Raw genomic sequence first — 19,419 nt, 5'->3', positions numbered from 1 at the left:
TTTTTTTTTAATTTTTGTCAATGGTAGAAGATGCCCCAGTTTATGGACAACAATCAACAATGTATATTAGGAGTGAACAGAAACCAATGACACCGGTCACTATCGACGAGGACCGACCGAAAATGGTTGGTGAGCAGTGATCGAAAACGGTTGGTGAGCAGTGGCAAATTGAAGAAACCGACGTTCAACGGTTCAGTCTAGGTTTGAAGTTGAATGGGACTGCTGAACATGTTGATCAAATAAACCCTTTTTTTTTAAAATATACCTTATTCAAAATAATATCATTCCATTGGAACATCATCGTTTTATGTGTTTTATGGCTATAGTATAAAAAACATAACTTAAACAACGTTATTAAATCAAATTGTGTCGTTTTATTGAAAACGAATAAAAAAATATATAAATGGAATGATGTCGTTTGATTTTCAAATCAAAAGGTTGTTTCGAAATTATATCTTCTTCTCACAACATTTCTTTCCCGACTCTCTCTCTCTCTTTGAGACAAAGCTAACTACTAGGAGAATCGATCATGAACCATTAGAGAATTGTCGAAGTCAATATGACCGATTTTTCTCTTTTCCATTGATTGGTTATGGTCAATTGTTTCTCCTTATTTTTCCTCGTTAGTTGGCATTGGTTTTCACCCCTAATGTATATTATGATATGAATATTTGCCCAGGACGACCCTGTGCTTAGGAACCCAATGAGCAATCTTCTTATCAATTATAGTCATAAACTCGATTGTTTAACATGAGACAAATGAGGAGCACCGAGGCTCCCAACTTCCAAGGCCTTCTCGTACTTCCTTGATAAGGTGGTTTTTTTCTTACGATGAACTGTTGCTATTATCGGTCTCGAATGCCTGATTGTTTATGCGGACTAAAACTTCTAATCACGACAGCCAACAACTAGACAAATAATGGATATTTTGTCAAACATACTTTTCGAGTCGACGAGACGGATCCTTTTTTAATATTTCTGTCCAAGGGAGATGGACACAACATCAAAAGTCTACAATATTTGTTATAATTTGTTTGATATTTCCATGCCAACTCTCCTCGTGCAAACAGCATTATAGACTGTATAATTTACGTACTCTCTATCTCTATTCAAATTAGATTATCTAATTCCATCAGAGAATTAAAAATGATCTTTGTCAGATATCATTTAGTAGGCGGAGGCCAAGCATGTATTAAGCGAATTATGCCACTCTTATAGCTTATAGCAAATTAAACTTCTTAATTGTCAGTAGTGGAAGTAGTGAGTAGCGCTGCAGCGGCTTCAACGTTGCACAGTTGAACTGAGACTATTGTTCTGCTTCGCACCATGGATGTTGTAGGCATAGAGAGAGAGTTTGTGTCTGTTTGCTTCTTCTTTTTTTTTTTTTTTTCCGTGTTTGTGCGTGCGCGCGTGGAAGAGAGAGAGAGATAGACAGAGAGAGACTAATGAAGCAAGAACACAAAGAGTGGTCATACAATGAACTCCACTTCTTCAGACGGTAGGAAAAGTCATACAATGAACTCCACTTCTTTAGACGGTTGGAAAACGAGAACCACATGATAGTCCGCCTGCCTTCGGTGCGTGCCACCAACATCTGACAGTGCATCATGGGCAAAGAATGTCCAAGGGGGGAAAAAGATGAAAAAGATACCAATGTCACTATAAGACGATCCAAAAAATGTTTCTGGAAGATTATTTTGAATAAGAAGGCAAGAAGAACCTCTGCCTTTTGCTTCTAATACGACAGTTTGATGCCATAGATGACGAAGCAATTTTACTTAAAACCAGTCCAAGTGACTGTTTCAGAGTGCTATGGCAAGCACCCACATCACTTTCCTTAGTGCAAAGCACCAAAACGCTCTTAATTCTTCCACCCACACTAGCAATATCAGCTTTGACTGCTGTCAGTCCTAAGCCTTTGAGGACTTGGATGAGCTCCGAAAACAGCTCCGGTCGATCATCGCAACAAATAGAGGCCCTTATGAACATATTTTCATCACTCCTGTGAACGTTGCCGATGTTTACATCTTGGGCATAATCAGATTCAATAGTTACTTCATCCGCTTCTGTAGGAAGTAAGCAGGCCTTGCTGACCTCCATTGCTTTTCGCTTAAGATCCTTCACATGGTCAATCACACTTCCTAATAGAGCTGCCTTGTCCATCTGCATAACAGATAATGATTTCTTTCAGATATAAAATATGCATCGCGTATATTTATATATGTATAGAATCACCAAAGAATTCGGTCAAGTTTTTGAACCCTTTTTAATTCTTTTTTTGGCAAACGGTTAGAATCAATTTTATCCTCGAAAATCCCATAGATCTCCGTCAATCTCACGCCTACGTGTACACCCCTCCCCAGAAACGAAGGAGAAGTACCATCGTAGAGTTACAGAAGTCATTAATTTGCATTTTATTAAGTAGTTAGTATAAAGAAGCAATTGACAAATTTCGAACCATGTATTATCAGTTTATCGACTATCATTTGGCTTTCCATATTATCAGAAGGCTAAATGATCTCGACATGTTATGACATGCTGCAACTGGTTAATGAAGAGAGTATGGATTTGCCTAAATTGGACAGCTTACTACCTATTCATTCATATATTGATTTTTAGCAAACGAAGGGGGGGGGGGGGGCTGGGGGTGAGAAAGGTTCATCTCATCTTTTTACCTTATCAGACTTGGGAATTAGTTTCCTAAGAGTAGAAAGTTGTGCATTAATCCTGTCCCTACGCCGCTTCTCTGCTTGACTATGGCTCTTGGAAGCAGTGGCACCTCCTCCATCTTCTGCAACCGGAAACCCTTGGAATTGGAAATTGGCAGAGGCTGATACCTGAGGTGATAGTTGCCATGGAACTAGATAGGAGGAGGACTCACTGTCTAGAACTGCAGCTTGACACTGAGCCCAGTTTCCCTCCTGAGGAAAACCGGAGTAATAGCAATTCTCCATGGCGAACAAACAACTGAACAAGCATCATTAATCCAACTACGACTCTGCTTTTTATGACCCATTCTGCTGCTACTGTTTCCTGCGCTAATAATGTGTGATATCTCTTCTTATCTTGATTTTGATTGGTGTGATATCCAGTACCCTTTGTTTTTATTTTTTTCTGAGCTCATTACCCTTTAATTGGTCAAATGAAAAATCATGTTTGGCTTTATTTGCCTGTCACCTCAATATGAAAATCTTTGTTATAAATGCAACAAACAACTGAGACTTCATACGATCTTGAAGATTTTAGAAAGAGGAAAAGTTGATTGTCCGACGATTCCCCATGCTTGCTGAAATTAGGCGGAAAATATGGTAAGAGCACGGAAGTAAGTAGATATAGATGAATCCTATAAAAAAAGAAAAAAAGGGGGAATTATGATCAATAGATTTACATGCTAGCAGAGGTAGATCTGAAGGATCGACCAATTCTGTAACCTAACAGAAAGAACTTTATCCCTGCCACACTAGAATTACCAGCCGTTTCGGTTGGTGGGACATGCAAGCCCTATTAATTTTAGCCCATGATCCTTGTTTAGGACCTTTTTTTTTTTTTTCCTCCTTTTCCTCATTTTTCGGGCGAGGTTTACAAGTATGATTGGAAAAGCAAAAGGAAAAAACCATGCGTCATAGAGGTTAGAACTAACCCAAGGGGCTATGTTGTTTGCAAATTACATCACGGTGGAGCTTGTTTTAAGTTTTACCCTTGCGGGTAGAAGTATATTAAGTTGTTGCGGCTTGTTTTGTTCATTTCCCTGATTAAGGTAGTCCTACTGCTACAGAAGCAGACCAGTTGCAATCAACAGCCGCGTCACGATGTGGGGCCCTCATACATTGTAACGCACCAGAAAGACGTCTGATTAACCTCTCACCTTACAAAGTTCTATCTCAGAAAATTGTGGTGTTTATGATTCCGCATCTTCTTTTTCCTCCATGCTTCTTATCTATTGGGGATATCTGAGTACACGCTTTTCGGGTCCCATTACTTTAACAAAGTAGGAAAAAAATGGTTTATATTGTCGGCATGCACGATCCATGATGCAAATGTGCCAGATCTATAGGTGAAATGAATTTAACCAGAACTTGAAAAATGGCTCACGTTGCACAAGTTCTCAATGTCATAGAACCAAAAGGATATGGTGAATATGTAGGGTCCTCGTATTGATACAAAAAACAAACTAGTTGATATGGGTTTAACCAAACCTAGCGGACAGCTGATTTTTGCATTAATGGTATTATCGCCAATTGGGCTCCTGTTGTAAAATCTTCATAAAAACAAATTAAAAAGGAAAGCTCATATGCCGGGCTACATTTACAATTCTCTCTTCCTCTCCTGTAAATATCTGCCATGGTCTGAAAATGCATGCCAGGCGTAATAATTTCAATTCTCGAAGCTATGACAGCAAATGTTGACTACTGTATATATATAAATATAACGGTTGAATAAGCAAATCTTTTGTACCATAAAGTATTTATTCTACCTGAATAAAAGATTTGACATCCTAGCCTAGCATAATATGTATCTAAAAGTACCCGAAATTCAGCTAACTTACAAGTTACAAGGATACATTAAAAGATGGTAATTTGTCCAAAAACGCAGAACTGCCCTCCACCTTAATACTCATTAAAATGGATTGCACCTACTTTCCAAACAATGTACGTAGTAGCAAACATCAATGTGCTTATGAAAACAAACGAAAAGGCAATTATAAACAGATCAAAACCTCCTGGAAACTCAAACGTTAGGCCCTGCTTTGGCATTCCTCGCTTGCTGTCATCAAATAAGTTTGTGGGGGCTTCTGGGAGCCCAGATCTTTTCTTCCCACCGTCACTCGCCCTCAGTGCGTCCAATACTTTGCTGCCCATTTCTGATTTAGTTGCTTTTGATTCCATGTAACGGTTGAGTACCCGGGCAGCCCTTAGTCTCTCTTTGGCTGTTAGTGGTGATCTTTTTGGTGTGGATTGCAGGTTTGGAGACAATGATGTCTCCTGCTTCAAATCTGAAGAAAATGTTGACCCATTAGATGCTTCAGAGGCTTGAGACCCTGACTCGTTATTTACACCAGCTTGCGACTGTTTATTTTCTGCGTTTGCAAGACCCTCATCACTGGTCTTTGTGGTGGCACCATCACCATCTGCAACTGAAAGGGAAAAGCTCCATCTTTTATCCTTTACAAGACTCCTTGACCCCAACTTCCCTGGGAAGGACGCAAATTGGGTGACTTTCGGTACCGAAGTTCCAACACAATATCTTGACACATTCGGGTATTTGGCTTGCAACTTCTAATGAAGAAATACTTGAGTAAATCAAGGGAACTATGTCACCAACATATATTTATATCACATTGAAGTATTAAATGATAAACGTGTATATATTGGACGTTAGATACTAGAAATAATTAAAGATGCATCAAAGTTTTTAAGTTTTTACTTGTCAAAAAAAGAGTTTTTTAGTTTTTACTTGATTTAATAAAACTTTCTTTCATACTTATAAAAAAAATATTTTTAATGTTGTGAACAATATAAAAAAATGTTGTAAACAATACCTACTACTGCCTCCAGATGCACCACCTTATCCACTTTTTCTAAAATGTTTTATATTTGAAAAATGAATGAAAAGGATAGAAGGCATATATGTCAAGAATGTTGCTAAAGCTTAACCTGAAAGAAGACCTAATCCCCTACATGCTTCAATACAGCAATGAAATACATTTAACACTCAGAAGCACTCCTTCCAAATAAGAAAAAAAACTAAAAGGCATAAAAAAGCTTGCAACTACCAGTTCAAAGTCAATCTAATATAAAAAAGACATCTACCAAAGGTAAGTTGAATCACTGCTATTGACTTGATCTTCAAATAAGCTCCGCAATATGTTTGTATTATCAATAAAGGTTCCCACATTCATACCAGGTCGAGTTATGCGTTGAACCGATTCATGGACAATCCATGAATCTAGATGCAAAGTTTTAATAGGTAGAGAGCTACATGATAATGTGAGAGACTATCAATGCAACAATCCTCAGCCAAATGGGGGCTACTAGCAGTGGTCAGACCGCTCCTTATGCGACCAAGAAGGGAATAAAAGCATCTCTTATATCTGAGGCACTCAAGGAAGTATAAGGAATAAGTTGACAATCCAACTTATCTTTGAAATTATTTCCTTCCTTTCCCAGAGGAAATCACTTGGAAGGACAGAAATCCAAGTGCAGGAAAGATTTTTCCAAAAGCACCTTGAGGGACAAGATGGAAACTCCAAATCAAGCTTATATTTGACAATCTAAATGCAGCTTCCACATCTCCAAATCTAACGTAATTGTTGAACTGGTGAGCAGATTTCCCCTAATTTTGCCCATAAATCCGTCGAGGTTCACAAATTAAAAATACAAACACAGATTCATAGCCCTAATAAAACACGGAACAAAAAAGAGAGCGAGAGAATATTACCAAGTAGAAAAGCAGCATGGAATGGTCAAGGGAGAGGGAGCAGACATGGGGGTGAGCTTTGGGCAAGGGAGTGACAGCAGCACGACGTTGATTGAGAGGAGAGGAGAAGAGCTGAGTGGCAATGAGAGAAGCAGACCACGACATGGACTGAGAGGAGCGGAGCAGAGTGGCACGGCATTGATGTGGGCTGGCACTGAGCTTCGATGAGGGAGAGGCCAAGAGGGAGCAGAGATGAAACAGCGCCAGGGTTAGGTTACAATGAAGATAACACATGAGAGGCAGAGCGTGCTTTGCTTTGTGAGGGATAAAGATGAAAACTCCATATTGATTATCAGACATTTCTTTAGGGGGAAATATGGTGCACATAAACACCATGAAAGCCAAATATTGCAGTTTAAGCAATCCTGCTATAAATATTTGAACTCCACGCGACACAGGTGCTTAAGGAAATGTTGAAGTTCGTCGTCCACTGCACATTGTCTTTTTTTTTTTTTTTTTTTTTTTCTGGATAAAAATAAAAAAAGGGTAGGAGGCAACCTATTGGACGTGTTTATAGTAATACCATACTTGCTGAGAACCGAACAAGATGAACCTAGACGGCGAGCAGCTGCATGTACCACTTCAAAAGGCTTGAACCGTAACCTAGACTATCTCACGAGAAGATCCAATAAATCTTTAAACCTCTTATATTTATAATTTAAGGTAAATCCATAATCGAATATACGCCGCACATTGACAATAAACCCCAATGATACCTTCAACGTTCAGTAAAAGCAAGAACCTAAAACTCGAATTCTGCCGTTAAAAAAATAGAAATCCTTCTGTAACTCAAGAATTATAACGTTAAAAAAATGCTATCCGGTAATTATTTGTAGGAACCATTACAAATTCATCCTGAGCTTCTGATTTAGGCTCGAAAACTCAAGAACGAAGAGCAGTCCCTACTACCATCCGAGTCTGTTAGCCTACACTTTGAAAAGATTTTCATCCTACATCAAACATCTTGTCTCTTTCGGTTGAGTTCTCCCATCTGGTACCAATTTCGATTCAGAAATTAATTTATTTTAAAATAAACGCACATAGTTGATAAGCTGATAAAAGATCATCTAAGTTGACTGCAGTTTACTAAAAGGGAAATAGAAAAAGGTCGCATCTTAAGTCAAACGAGAGAAATAAGGAGGCCAAATTTACCGTTGAGTTGAAGCCCACGACTGAGTTCAGGGATATAGCCATGAATTTTCTGATCGTTCAAAGGCTCAACCATGAACAGCGAGAGCTCTTCTGAGTTATGTGCTATGTTTTGCGGCAATGAATGGGTGGGTTGTAATCGAATGGAGGAGATGAGAAGTTATCGTTACCACTGTCATTTTCGGCGCGTTATGCTCTCCCTACTTTGCACTCGTGTCGTTACCCTGTTTGGATTAAAAAATATAGAAATGATAGTTGTCGAGTGTGTAGATATTGTAAAATTATTTAAATAAATAAATAAATAATGTATTCATATAAAAAAATTAATTAATTTTTTAATAATAAATTTTATTTTTGTTAAAGTGATTATACGACATTTACGTACTCATTACTGTACGTAACATTATTTTTTAAAAAAATCTTCTAATTCATCTTAGTTCATCTTATATAATTATTATAATTATTCTAAATTTTTATATAAAATATAATAATTTATTCAAATTTTAAAATATAATAATACTAAAAATTATTATTTTAATAATACTTTATTTAACTTTCACTTTAACCCATCTTAATTCACTATTCTAATTTCTCATAAAACTTAAAACACGGCGGATAATTACATGTGCCAAAAAGGTTTCTAATGTCGTAAAATTAAAAAATTAAAAAAAAAAATGTAATTTTCCTTAAATTAATAAATTAGATAGGCAAGAGAGCTGTGAAAAATAAAAGTGATAACGATAATAATTTAAAAAGTAATGTCATATATATTTATGTGTGCATATTGGTTGCACACATCTTCTACTCATTTTGAAAAAATTAAATTTTATTATTACAGAATTAATTTTTTATATAAATTTCATATTTACTTTTTTCAAAAAAATTATATAACACTTACACACTTTATAACTATAAAAAGTAAATTTCATTTCTCTAATTTAAAATCTATACCATTTTCCAATATTTCCTTAGAACGGCATATCAAGAAAATTCTACAATCAAATTATAAATAGAACAAGGAAAATGCTTGGGAGAGGTGATCCAAGATATTTTTTCATTTTTTTTCTCTATTTTTAGTTAGATATTAAGAAAGTATTTTTTTTAAATAATATTGTGAATTTTTATTTTTATTTTGAAGGATGTAAAAATATACATATTTTTCCTACGTACCCTCAAGGGTGAGCAAGAATGAGAAGACTCGTTCTTTGTTTTTGTGTGTGTAGATATAAATATAATATTAAAAAAAAAAGATACAGCGAGTAGGGTCGTGGAGATCAACTATAATTGAGATACTATCAACTATATTGGAGATCTGAATTATCGTCTCTACCATTTTGACAACAAAACTTCATCCACCTTTCTATTACTGGCTGGCTACAACAGAAATACCAAAAGAATATCAAACGGTGAAAAATGTCCACTGCTCGGAGTTACGAGTACGTCGCATCTGTTGTTAGTCTGTCATTTAGAACCATGACACAGAATCGGCCGGATTGAAGCTTTGAAATCTTGGTAAAATCTTTGCTCTGAGAATCTGCCTGCCCGTTTCCTTGCAGCCGCAGCCATCTTGAGCCTCTCGGTTTCAGGCATCCTTACAATTTTCAGAATGGCATCTGCATATTCCTCCACACTGCGGGCAAGAAATCCAGTTTGCTGACCATCTTCTTCTAAAACAATGTCCAGCTTTGGGCCAGCAGAATTATGAGCTGAAGAGAAAAATGAGTATGAATTACAATGCACCTAAGAAGCATTTATACAGAGTAAAGATATCTTCTTCCAAATGGGGAAGATCACAAGCCAAAGAAGGAAGAGAGAGAGAGAGAGAGAAGGGGGGGGGGGGGGGGGGGGGGGGGGGGGTTGGGGGGTTATAAGATGCCAACCAATTGGGATTGCACCCGCAGCCATATACTCTACAACACTTATGCCAAAATGTTCATCTGTCATGGAGTGGATTCCGGACACAGCACCAGCCAAAAGTCTCACCAAGTCCCTGAAGATTGTGAGGAATAAACCAAGGCTAAGACGGCAAAAACAAATAAAATCAGGAATAAAATATCTGCAAGATTGAAACCAATCAATATTAAGTTTAAGAAAAATTCTTCGCACAAAACCCTTCAATATTAAAACAATTATAAAGAAATCCACAACTTCAACGAGCCAATCCGCATGATGTACTTGCTAATGAAAAGTTAATGCAAGTTATGAATTAGATATATTGTTTGGTGCGGCTTGATCAATTCCCTTAAGCAAGTACATTTTCTGAGTCAATGATCTGATTAACCTCAGCAAAATGAGGGAACAACACTGCTGTATCCAAATCCCCTGCATGCAAGCCACACGTTCTCCACTAGATGAATTAGACAATTCCTATGCGGTACATTACAGAAGCCTGGTGGGGGAAATCAATCAAATTGGCATTACTTTTCAGACTGAGGATGATCCACTTCTGCACATGAAATGCACACTAGATCGCATCTCATGGTTTTTCATCCTCACAGAGAAAGCTCTTGCACATATGCATATGTAAAATTACAAACTACATAATATGGCTGCATACGGAGCACACACCTGTACATCACATTCTTAAAGAATTCCACATCCCCATCCACATTCAATTCAGTCGCTCTATTCTTCAAATTTTGCAGTCTTTCCTCATCTGATTTATTTCGACAACTGCCAACAAATTGAAGCTTTGGTCTAGGCATGTCTGCATCTAACTTTCCAAGGGCAACTGAAAAGGCCTCAAGTTGGAGAGTGTGCGCCTGAGACAATGGAATCAAGTTATATATGACTTGCTATAACTTTAAAAGGCCTCAAAAATGAGGCATCCAAATTTAAAGTACCTTGTGCATCTAAGGATAATACAAGTATGCACACCTTCTCTGGACGAAATTGAGCAACTGATATAATTGTTGGAGCTATAGCTGGTCTTTCCAAAGGAAGAACCTACTTGAATAGGGAATTGTTAAAAACCACAAGTTTTTGGATCAGAACTTTGATAAAAAGTAAGGATTATTGTTAATTTGGAGTTTTATTGTCAAAACATAGAAAAAGTGCCCATAAAATACCCTGTACAGAGTGCTTTAAAAAAACAATTAAGTAAAATGTGACTATCCTACAAACGGCCTGAGGGAGATTATCTTGTTGCAAAGAAGATATAAAGATCAGGAATCGTAATGATGACTTGCATTCAGAATTAAAATTTGGATGCTAAGATTAATCATGTTGCATCCTAGAGTGCACATAATAAGTAAGGGGGGAATTAGAAGGAGAAAGCCGAATTAAACAGGAAAAAAAAAAAAATCTCAACCCCACAATGCCCACAATATCCTTGGATTGAAGAAACGAAAAATTAGAAACCTGAAGTCCTGAAGTGTCACAAGGAGGATACACTCGCTTAGTTCGGTGAGAAATCCTCCAAAGATTGTCAATATGAGAGTGAGTCCATGAAGAGTTGACCATTACAAGGTGTGCACAGGAGCCTACAAACCCATACATCCAGCTAAAGATTGTGTAATAGAAGATCTTGCATCGGGATAGCCAAATGCTGCCATAAAATCAGAAATTTTACACTCAAAACAAGTGGACTGGCAATAAAATCTGTCTATATCTATCAAAGCCAGATGCAGAACTATTTGGAATTAAAAAAAGACTGCTAGGAGGAAAGTGGTGACAGTCCAGAACAGTAGTGTCATGTAAAGGACCTTGAAAGACCATTAGGTTGCTCAAACATGGAAATTCAGTAATCATTTTTGGGTTCTTGACTTGGAAAAAAATCCAGAGTCAAATGAATCGAAAATGGTTACAAAAATAATAGTAATGATGTCAAATGCATTGGGGATAACTTCCATATTGCCACTTTTCCGCTCCATGTATGTGAGCGCAGGGCTTTTAAGTTCAATCTTTGTTATTATCACAAAAATAACAATCATCTTCTGAATTTTCATTACTGATATTCGAACAAAGGCTTTGGGGGCAACTGTCGCAAAGCATGCACAGAAAACTGTGACTAAACAGCAAGAAAACCAACCTCCGAGCAATCAAGGCATCATTGTTATACATCGAGCTTCTTTCACGGACACGAGATATCATGTCTAAACTGATAGTGGGGTAATGAGTGTAGCACATAACTTTGCATCCAAATATCCGGGCGAGGGGATATGTAAAAGCATGTCCGCTAGTGTCAAAATAATATAAGGGTGTAAACTTGCACAAAGCTTCCCATGAGAGATAAACAGAACCCAAGCTTTGACCAATCATGGTGAAGTGAGGGTAAGTGGTTTCTTCAATCCACTTTCTTTGATACAGATGCACCACCTGAGCATGTAAGATTTGAAAATTAAAATTATATAAGAAGAAATTTAAACTTTGAAGTCAGTGAAACAAACATTAGAAAAAAATAAGTAAATGTTGACATTTTGGGCAATGCATGTTGTAACAGCTACTAGCACCAAGTGAACAAAAAAAACAAAGACGTAACAAATATTTCCCCTTGCGGAGGCATGGCGCAGTATTTTAGACCCCATGTAATATCAAACGCAAAAGTTTATTGTTTTGAGTCGATGTGAGATTTTCATAATACGTGAAGCTCCTGCAAAATCTCAAAATTACCAAAAAAACTTATCGCTATCTTCATCAATTAATAAAACCCCAAATCCAAACAGCTTATTTGAGTGAGTCCAGATCAATCCACACAAAGTGCTAAATCAGAGAGAGGGAGAACCTTAGGTGGGTAAAGCAGATTGACCCCGAAGCGATCGAGGGCTCGGGCAGTCAAACTCTGAGGCGAGGCATCGTGATCGCCGGTGTAGACGACGCAGTCAAGGTCAGGGCTCTCTTCTTGGATGGCTTTGACGGCGCACCACAACACTCTCTCTCCGCCGCCGCCATCATTGGTGTAGGGATGGAAGAACCCCACGGCTCTCTTTCTGTTCCTTCTGCGAGTGATTATGCGCAAGGCGAATTTCAAAATAAAGGCTGAGATAGCAGTGATCAGAGCCCAAATCAGAAAACAATTTGCCATGACGTTGAAGTGTGTTTTTTCGTAATTTTGAATCTTGGGTAAGGATGGCGGATGAACAAATAGGTACGGTGCGCGTAGCAGATAACAAAGTCAGTCAAGCAGTCTAGGAGCATTTGGCATTGGATATGATCTTAATTTTTAAAAATTAAAGAATATGTAGCTTTTTATTTTTTAACTAATTACTTAATTTTTTATTTTGTTTAGAATCCATATGTCTAAAATATTTTTAAACATATTAAATTTATTTAAAAACAAACTAAAGCAATTTTTTATGTATAAATGACATAAAATGACATATCCTTAATAGAAATTAAATATTATAATAAAATAATAACAAAAATATTCTAATAGATTTTATAATAATTGTAATGAAAAATAAAATTTCTTCAACTATGCATAAGTGAAAATAATATGACTCGTAGTACTAAAGAGAATATAATATGAGAAGAATGAAAAATATTGATGGGTAAAAGTAAAGTTGTCATTATGTTAAAATGATGAATGTCATTTTGTACATTACATAGCACTGTAAAATAGATATTACTTTTTCTAAAATACTTTTAACAAAAAGTATTACTTTGTTGAAATGTGGATTTGTGCTTTTTCTTGATTTAAAAATATTTTGATGTAAAACTATTAAACGGATAAATTTCATCACTTGAACACTTTAGATTGTTATATCGCACTTTTTAGATCTCTCACCACAATTCTAAATAGGCATGTAGTATTGTGTAAGCATTTATTTAATGAACAATATATAGGTACATTTATTATTTTAAATAAAAGTTTGGATAGTGAGTTAAGATAATATGAATGTTGAATAAAAATATTATTATAATATTATTTTTATTTTGTGATTTGAAAAAATTGAACAATTTGTTATATTTTATTTGAAAGTTTAGGAAAATTGTGATTATTAGAGAAGATGTGGTAAGATGAGTTGAGAGGCTTCTAGTATCCAAACAAGGTCTAAATTATCTTGCAACTCCAATTTAAATGAAATATATTTTATAAAATAATGAACTCTTATAGCAATTTTTAAATGTATTTTACAAAAACATTTTACTTGTAAATCGATGTGGACATTGTCATTGCACTGTTTGATTTTTAAAAGTGTTAATTTAATTTAATTTTGTTACCAAATCAAATCCAACAAATTCATAAATTATAACAAAAATATAATAATTTTATAAACTCCAACAACATAATTGTCCATATGAGATGATCAGGTTTATTTTAAAGTAGTTTAGGCTTTGAATCGTTTTGATAGTGATACGAGATTATATGATTTTAGATGAAAGTTATAAATTAAATAAAATATAATTATAATATTATTTTTTAATATTATTATTATTATTTTTAAATTTAAAAATGTTGTATTGTGATTTGAAGAAAAAAATTATTTATTATATTTTATATAAAAATTTAAAACATTTATAACCGATAAAATGAAACATTTTCTAAACCTAAACAAGTTGTTAATATAGTTTTGGTTTTGTCGTTTATTCCCACGCATCTCGTTCCCCTCCCTAATGCCTGTCATCGTCACCCCATTTTCATAAAAGCAATTATCAATCCTTTAGGTCAAATGGTGGTAAAAGATACGACTATAATTTTTCACTTCATGCATATAATTTTTTCATTAATTTACTAGTCGTATTTTTTTATTAATAGCTCGTTTTTGTTGTTTTATCTTAATATTTAAATATATATATTTTGTATTCCCATAAAAAAAAAAATATTTTTAAATAAAATAATAAAAATAATAAATTACATATTAATTAAGAGAAAATACATAGTATAAGGGTTCATTATAACATTTTTCTAATAAAAAAAACGACAACCAAAGGCAAAAAGAAAAAGAAAAATAATTCCACGGACTAATTCGATAAAAACGCTTCTTACTTTTCGAAGAGGGAACACGTGTTTTGGATAGAGTTAGTTATTTTTTTATCAACTAATCAAGAGTGCATGGCCCTCTGGAAGAAATTTGTTGAAAGTGCAATAAGATAATTTAATAGGAAGTTCTTCCATCCGACAACCCATATAAATTATTTGCACTCAAAAATATTTGAAGCTTGGACCTTATTATTGTTTACACATAAGATAAGTTGTTTGGATAGAGTTAAGGGATGCTTGAGGAATTAAATTAAATTATAATTTTGTAAATAATAGTAAGATTGTTTGATTTAAAATATTTTATTGGGTTTTTTTAGAAAATAAGAGAAAAGAATTTGAATAAAAAAATATTATAAAGTTAAAATATTATTAGAATATAATTTTTTAATATGATTTTTATTTTAAAATTTTTAAAAAGTAGTATTATTTATTGTAATTTTTTTGAAAATTTATAAAAACTATAATGATTAGGTAATTATTAGATAAAAAAGTTAAATATTTAAAATTAAAAAATATTTATATTTGAGTAATATTTAAAAATAAAATTATGAGAAATTATGGAATAAAATGAGATAGTTAGATTTTCCAAGCATCCCTTATGTGTCAATCCTCATTATTAAGCATCAACGTTAAATGGTTATTTATTTATTTATAAATGAGTTAATACGTAATAAACCCTCTATTCGAATTCAAATATAAATTCACTTTTTACGTATTAGTATTATCCAATAATTTATTAAATTTTGTAGTGGCATTTGTTACAAAATATCAAACAGAGATTTTAAGAAGTTGATCACAGTGGGGCGAATTTTTAATTTGTCTTTTAATAAATATTATATCGTACTCACAAATTGATTTCTAACAAAAAATATCTGATAATATTATTTTGAGAATACAATACTGTTTATATAATATACAACTTGCAAATTATGAATATTAATATTAGAATGAACAGATATAATAGTAATAGCTGTATCATTTCATTTGAATTATAAATAAAATGATTTTTCTATTAGAATGACGTGAAAATAATTATCATTGACCGTTACAAATAACTGCAAATAAATAAAAAAGGGATGGTGCTACAGGCACCGCTGGTGGCTCCCGCTGGGAGTCACTGTTAGGCAAAAAATTTTTTTTGCCTTTTTGATTTTTTTTTTAAATTATTTTTTAATACTTTTAAACATTTTAAAAAAATATAAAAAAATTATAATAATATTATAAAAAATTTACTTAATCATTAAGAAAAAAAAAATTAAAAAAAAATAAAATAGGGCCAGCGGTGGCCTATCATTTTCCATAAAAAAGAGTATCATTTCGCTTGAATTAAGAATATTATAAAAGTTCCATCACTTGCGAAGATTCTAAGTGCATCTAAAGTATTAATGCATCGTGCGCTGAGTGACACTATTATTATATATATGTCTACTTTTATATTCTAATTTATGTATTGTGAAATTCATTCACTTATAAATTATTAAAAGCTTTTTTTTTTAAACGTGGGACTAATAAAAAATCACATAAACTTCAAAATAAGTCAAAGTCAAATTAGAGGAAATTTGAAATAATCCAGCAGTGTTTATATTAAAACTATGGCTCAAACTTAACTTAATTAAGCGTTTGGGACTTTCTATCATCTAAATTTTTGTATAATTTTTAACAGAAATAAGATTATTATGGTTATATTTATTATATTTTTAAATTGACGTATAGAACATACAATTCATATATAAGATTAAAAAATATGTCTTAGATATGGCTTAGGCATCGCTTGGTTACATAGATGAAATGAAAGTTAAAAATTAAATAAAATATTATTAGAATATAATTTTTATTTTAGATTTGAAAATTTTAAATTATTTATTTTATTTTGTGTAAGAGTTTGAAAAATTTATAATAATTAGTTTAGATGAGATGAGATAAAATGAGATGAAATAATTTGTGTAATTAAGGCATTGTTTGTTTTTGTATATGAGATGAGATGAATTAAGATAAAAATTAAAAGTTAAATAAATATTATTAAAATATATTTTTATAATATTATTTTTATTTTAAAATTTAAAAAAGTTAAATTATTAATTTTATTATATATAAAATTTTTTAAAAAGTTATAATAATAATAAGATAAAATGGTAAGGAAATTTTTGCAAAAGCGACTCCCCAGCTGTCACGATTTCCGGCTGCCCCTCCTTCATTTTTAACTCGGACAAAAAGTCCGTTAATCCTTCTAGCCAAACAGTGTGAATTATAGGGACTAGGGTAAACCCACAATCCCAACGTCAATCCCTCAAACATAGAAAAAAAGAGCGGGACATCACTCTCACTCTCCCTAGTCTCTACTTCCCTCTCGAGTCTCCAGGCTCTCCTCTTCTCCCACTCACCGAGCCAACTCGGTCACTGGTCCAGCTCACACAATGTCGGTTGGGGTTCGGCAACTCGCATTGCTTGGCGAGTTCAAGCCCTTCGGCTTAATCGCCGAAGCCCTGGACGGAAAGCCCGCGGATAATTTCACCGACAAGTTTGACTACTTCCTCTTTGATCCCCAGCTCGTCCGAGAGAGAGACGAAGCCGGCGAAACAGACGCATCGGCCTCGGCGTTCAGCGCGCGGAGCGATCACGAACTTTTCATTAGAGGGAATCGGTATGTTTTTAAATTACAATGAGAAAAGGTGTTTAGAATTCGAAGAAGGTTTTCTTTATCTTTGTGTTCAGTTGGATTAAAAGGTTAGTCCGCATGGCTAGGGTTTGGAATTTAGAACGTTTCTCAATTTTAATTCTGCATTAGATCTCTCAGTTTTCAACCAATAATCAAAATTAATTCCTAGATTATTTAATTCGTAACTATCACATGCGCTATTGTTGTGACATGCTACAGGTCTAACAACGTATTAAGTGTATGAACAACTTGTCTGATTCGCTATATTCAATCTGCCCGCTCAAATGGAGCTTCTTACATTAGTTTATTTTGGTTTAAATGTTGTTATATGTTCTTCGCTGTGCTTCACATCCATACGCAATCGTTTCTCTTTTTAAATTTTATGAAGGAACCCTAGGGGGTTGGCCCAAGTGGTGAAGACTTTGGTCTTGGGATATCACTCCCTTCAAGGTCAAAGGTTCAACACCTCATAGGTGCAAACAATCTTTTGGGGCCACACTTCTGGTGAAAAATCAACGATTTAACTAGTTCTATGTAGGGAAACTTCTGAGAGTATGGTGCACGGGACCGGGGTTTACTCTGCAGAGGTGGGTCTGGAGGGCCCTGCCTTAGCGAAGTTCCCCGACATTAAAAAAAAAATAAATTATGAAGGTTTTGGTAATTTTCTCCACTCATTTGAAACAGGATAATATGGACCACTGGTGCACGAGTATTTAAGAGATTGACCTTACCCTCCACCGTCATTAAGGTACTTATTTTCTACGGTGCAGTATATAGGTTCAAGCTATATATCTCTCATTGTTACTGTGAAGTTTGGTAGTAAATACCTTCTATAAAATGATGTCCTTGCCTGTTTTTTGTTTTTTTTTTTTGATAAGTAAAAATTTTACTCAACGAATGAAATAGGTGAAGCCCATGCACACGGGAAGTATTAAAAAAAAAGAAAAAAGAACATTCAAGTACTAAAACAATGAAAACAAAAACTCATGGACTGCCCCACCATTAAGAACAATGGCTGAAAACCAAGAAAATAGGGAAAACATAAAAATTTTCCAGAGATCATTTACAGAATGTTCCCTATCATTAAAACACCTCTTATTCCTTTCCATCCAGATGCACCACATAATACAAAAAGCAGTTAGTTTTTTGTAAATCTAATAAATTGCCAATGTATGCTCTAAAAGCAGTTAGTATTTAAATTAGGATACCTTGCAGGAAAATCATAGTTGTATACCATATAATCGCCAAGTGCATTGTTTTCTTCTGGCTTTGCTGAGATATCATACTGATGTTATTTCAATGAGGATGCTTTGTCATTACCAATATTATTGTTTATACTTTATACTTGCACAGTTCTTCACATAGAGTGGAGACCTAAGTCAATTTCGTTATTATATATTTCTGTTTTATCTTTGATCTGTGTCTGTAATTGAGGGAATTCACACTGAAGGGTGCTTTGACCTGCCTTCCTCTTTTGAAATTTGGTTTTTATTTGATTTCTTTATTTTGCCTGCATTTTCTATTGCCTACTTGGATGGCTTCACTTCAGAGTTATTGTAAGGCATATAATTTTGATGTGTCTATTTTCGTAGGAATGCTAGGGATGATACCGAATCACTGGCTAGTGGGGTTCAATGTTTGTAGGTTAAAATTAACATGCCAAGAATTATTGAAATTTGTTACCAGAAAATGAATGCAAATTCTTTGCAATAACGTGTTTTGTTATGAGTAAGTTTATTAAAAAAAAGAGAGTAAGAGCTCTTTACTAAGAGCGCAAAAGGCATAACCCAGCTTTGCAGTAAATATGTTTATTAACTTGTCTTGAGGCAGATGCTATTTTGGCAAACTCTTTAGACAGTTTTTCTCAATTTTTTTTTTTTTTCATGATGTTTACAATTATTGTTTATGTACAGATAAATCATTAATGCATCATTTCTTTTCTCACCTTGTTGTTAAGTTCTGTACATAAACAAGATAATCTATGGCGGAGGGCAATTGGTTCCATAAGAACTGTAAACATGATGTTTACAATCCAAAACAATCAATGTGTAAAAAACTCACGGCAGAGGGCAATTGGCAATGCTTATGGAACCAACCCTGCATAATCTATATATGACCAAGATGAAGCCGGGGAGAAACTAAGAGGTCCCATGACATCAAGATGCAAGATGCTTAACAATCAACCATCCTCTCAGTTGATATCCCTGCAAAGTAA

General features: G+C 34.3%; 4 protein-coding genes across 8 annotated transcripts in view; 1 reads left to right on the top strand and 3 right to left on the bottom strand.

Annotated features, from left to right (window-relative positions):
- Positions 1 to 1,466: 1,466 nt before the first annotated feature.
- Positions 1,467 to 3,019, bottom strand: LOC122292230 (transcription factor bHLH51). The gene is made up of 2 exons (XM_043100470.1): positions 2,676 to 3,019; positions 1,467 to 2,163 (listed from the first exon to the last, which is right to left on the bottom strand). Exons 1-2 carry the CDS (start codon positions 2,952 to 2,954, stop codon positions 1,693 to 1,695), a joined length of 750 nt encoding a protein of 249 aa, XP_042956404.1. The 5' UTR covers positions 2,955 to 3,019; the 3' UTR covers positions 1,467 to 1,692.
- A 1,418-nt stretch (positions 3,020 to 4,437) lies between these two features.
- LOC122292208 lies at positions 4,438 to 7,789 on the bottom strand. Of its 4 annotated transcripts, none has more exons than XM_043100453.1 (2): positions 7,630 to 7,789; positions 4,438 to 5,276 (listed from the first exon to the last, which is right to left on the bottom strand). In XM_043100453.1, the coding sequence occupies exons 1-2, from the start codon at positions 7,669 to 7,671 to the stop codon at positions 4,608 to 4,610; spliced, it is 711 nt and encodes a 236-aa protein (XP_042956387.1). In that variant the 5' UTR covers positions 7,672 to 7,789; the 3' UTR covers positions 4,438 to 4,607. The 4 variants fall into 4 exon arrangements, with proteins under 4 accessions (XP_042956387.1, XP_042956395.1, XP_042956390.1 ...); XM_043100461.1 differs by having other exon boundaries at positions 4,438 to 5,191; positions 7,630 to 7,787; XM_043100456.1 differs by having other exon boundaries at positions 4,438 to 5,273; positions 7,630 to 7,786.
- A 1,105-nt stretch (positions 7,790 to 8,894) lies between these two features.
- Positions 8,895 to 12,757, bottom strand: LOC122292199 (GDP-Man:Man(3)GlcNAc(2)-PP-Dol alpha-1,2-mannosyltransferase). Its single transcript, XM_043100438.1, has 7 exons — positions 12,350 to 12,757; positions 11,657 to 11,943; positions 10,987 to 11,173; positions 10,504 to 10,572; positions 10,195 to 10,388; positions 9,507 to 9,616; positions 8,895 to 9,332 (listed from the first exon to the last, which is right to left on the bottom strand). The coding sequence occupies exons 1-7, from the start codon at positions 12,647 to 12,649 to the stop codon at positions 9,088 to 9,090; spliced, it is 1,392 nt and encodes a 463-aa protein (XP_042956372.1). The 5' UTR covers positions 12,650 to 12,757; the 3' UTR covers positions 8,895 to 9,087.
- A 4,024-nt stretch (positions 12,758 to 16,781) lies between these two features.
- The window catches only part of LOC122292171 (anaphase-promoting complex subunit 1), a 35,883-nt gene continuing 33,245 nt past the window's right edge, over positions 16,782 to 19,419 (top strand). The window contains exons 1-2 of one of the 2 annotated variants that reach the window (XM_043100412.1): positions 16,782 to 17,189; positions 17,889 to 17,952. In XM_043100412.1, the coding sequence (XP_042956346.1) occupies positions 16,963 to 17,189; positions 17,889 to 17,952 (291 nt within the window). In that variant the 5' untranslated portion in view covers positions 16,782 to 16,962. The remainder of the gene's footprint in view (positions 17,190 to 17,888; positions 17,953 to 19,419) is intronic. The other variant, XM_043100406.1, reaches the window with a different exon arrangement.

Source organism: Carya illinoinensis, chromosome 1 (genome assembly GCF_018687715.1).
Source record: "Carya illinoinensis cultivar Pawnee chromosome 1, C.illinoinensisPawnee_v1, whole genome shotgun sequence".
NCBI lineage: Eukaryota > Viridiplantae > Streptophyta > Magnoliopsida > Fagales > Juglandaceae > Carya > Carya illinoinensis.
The sequence above is the reverse complement of the archived record's forward strand: the minus strand, read 5'-3'. Positions and strand labels throughout refer to the sequence as shown.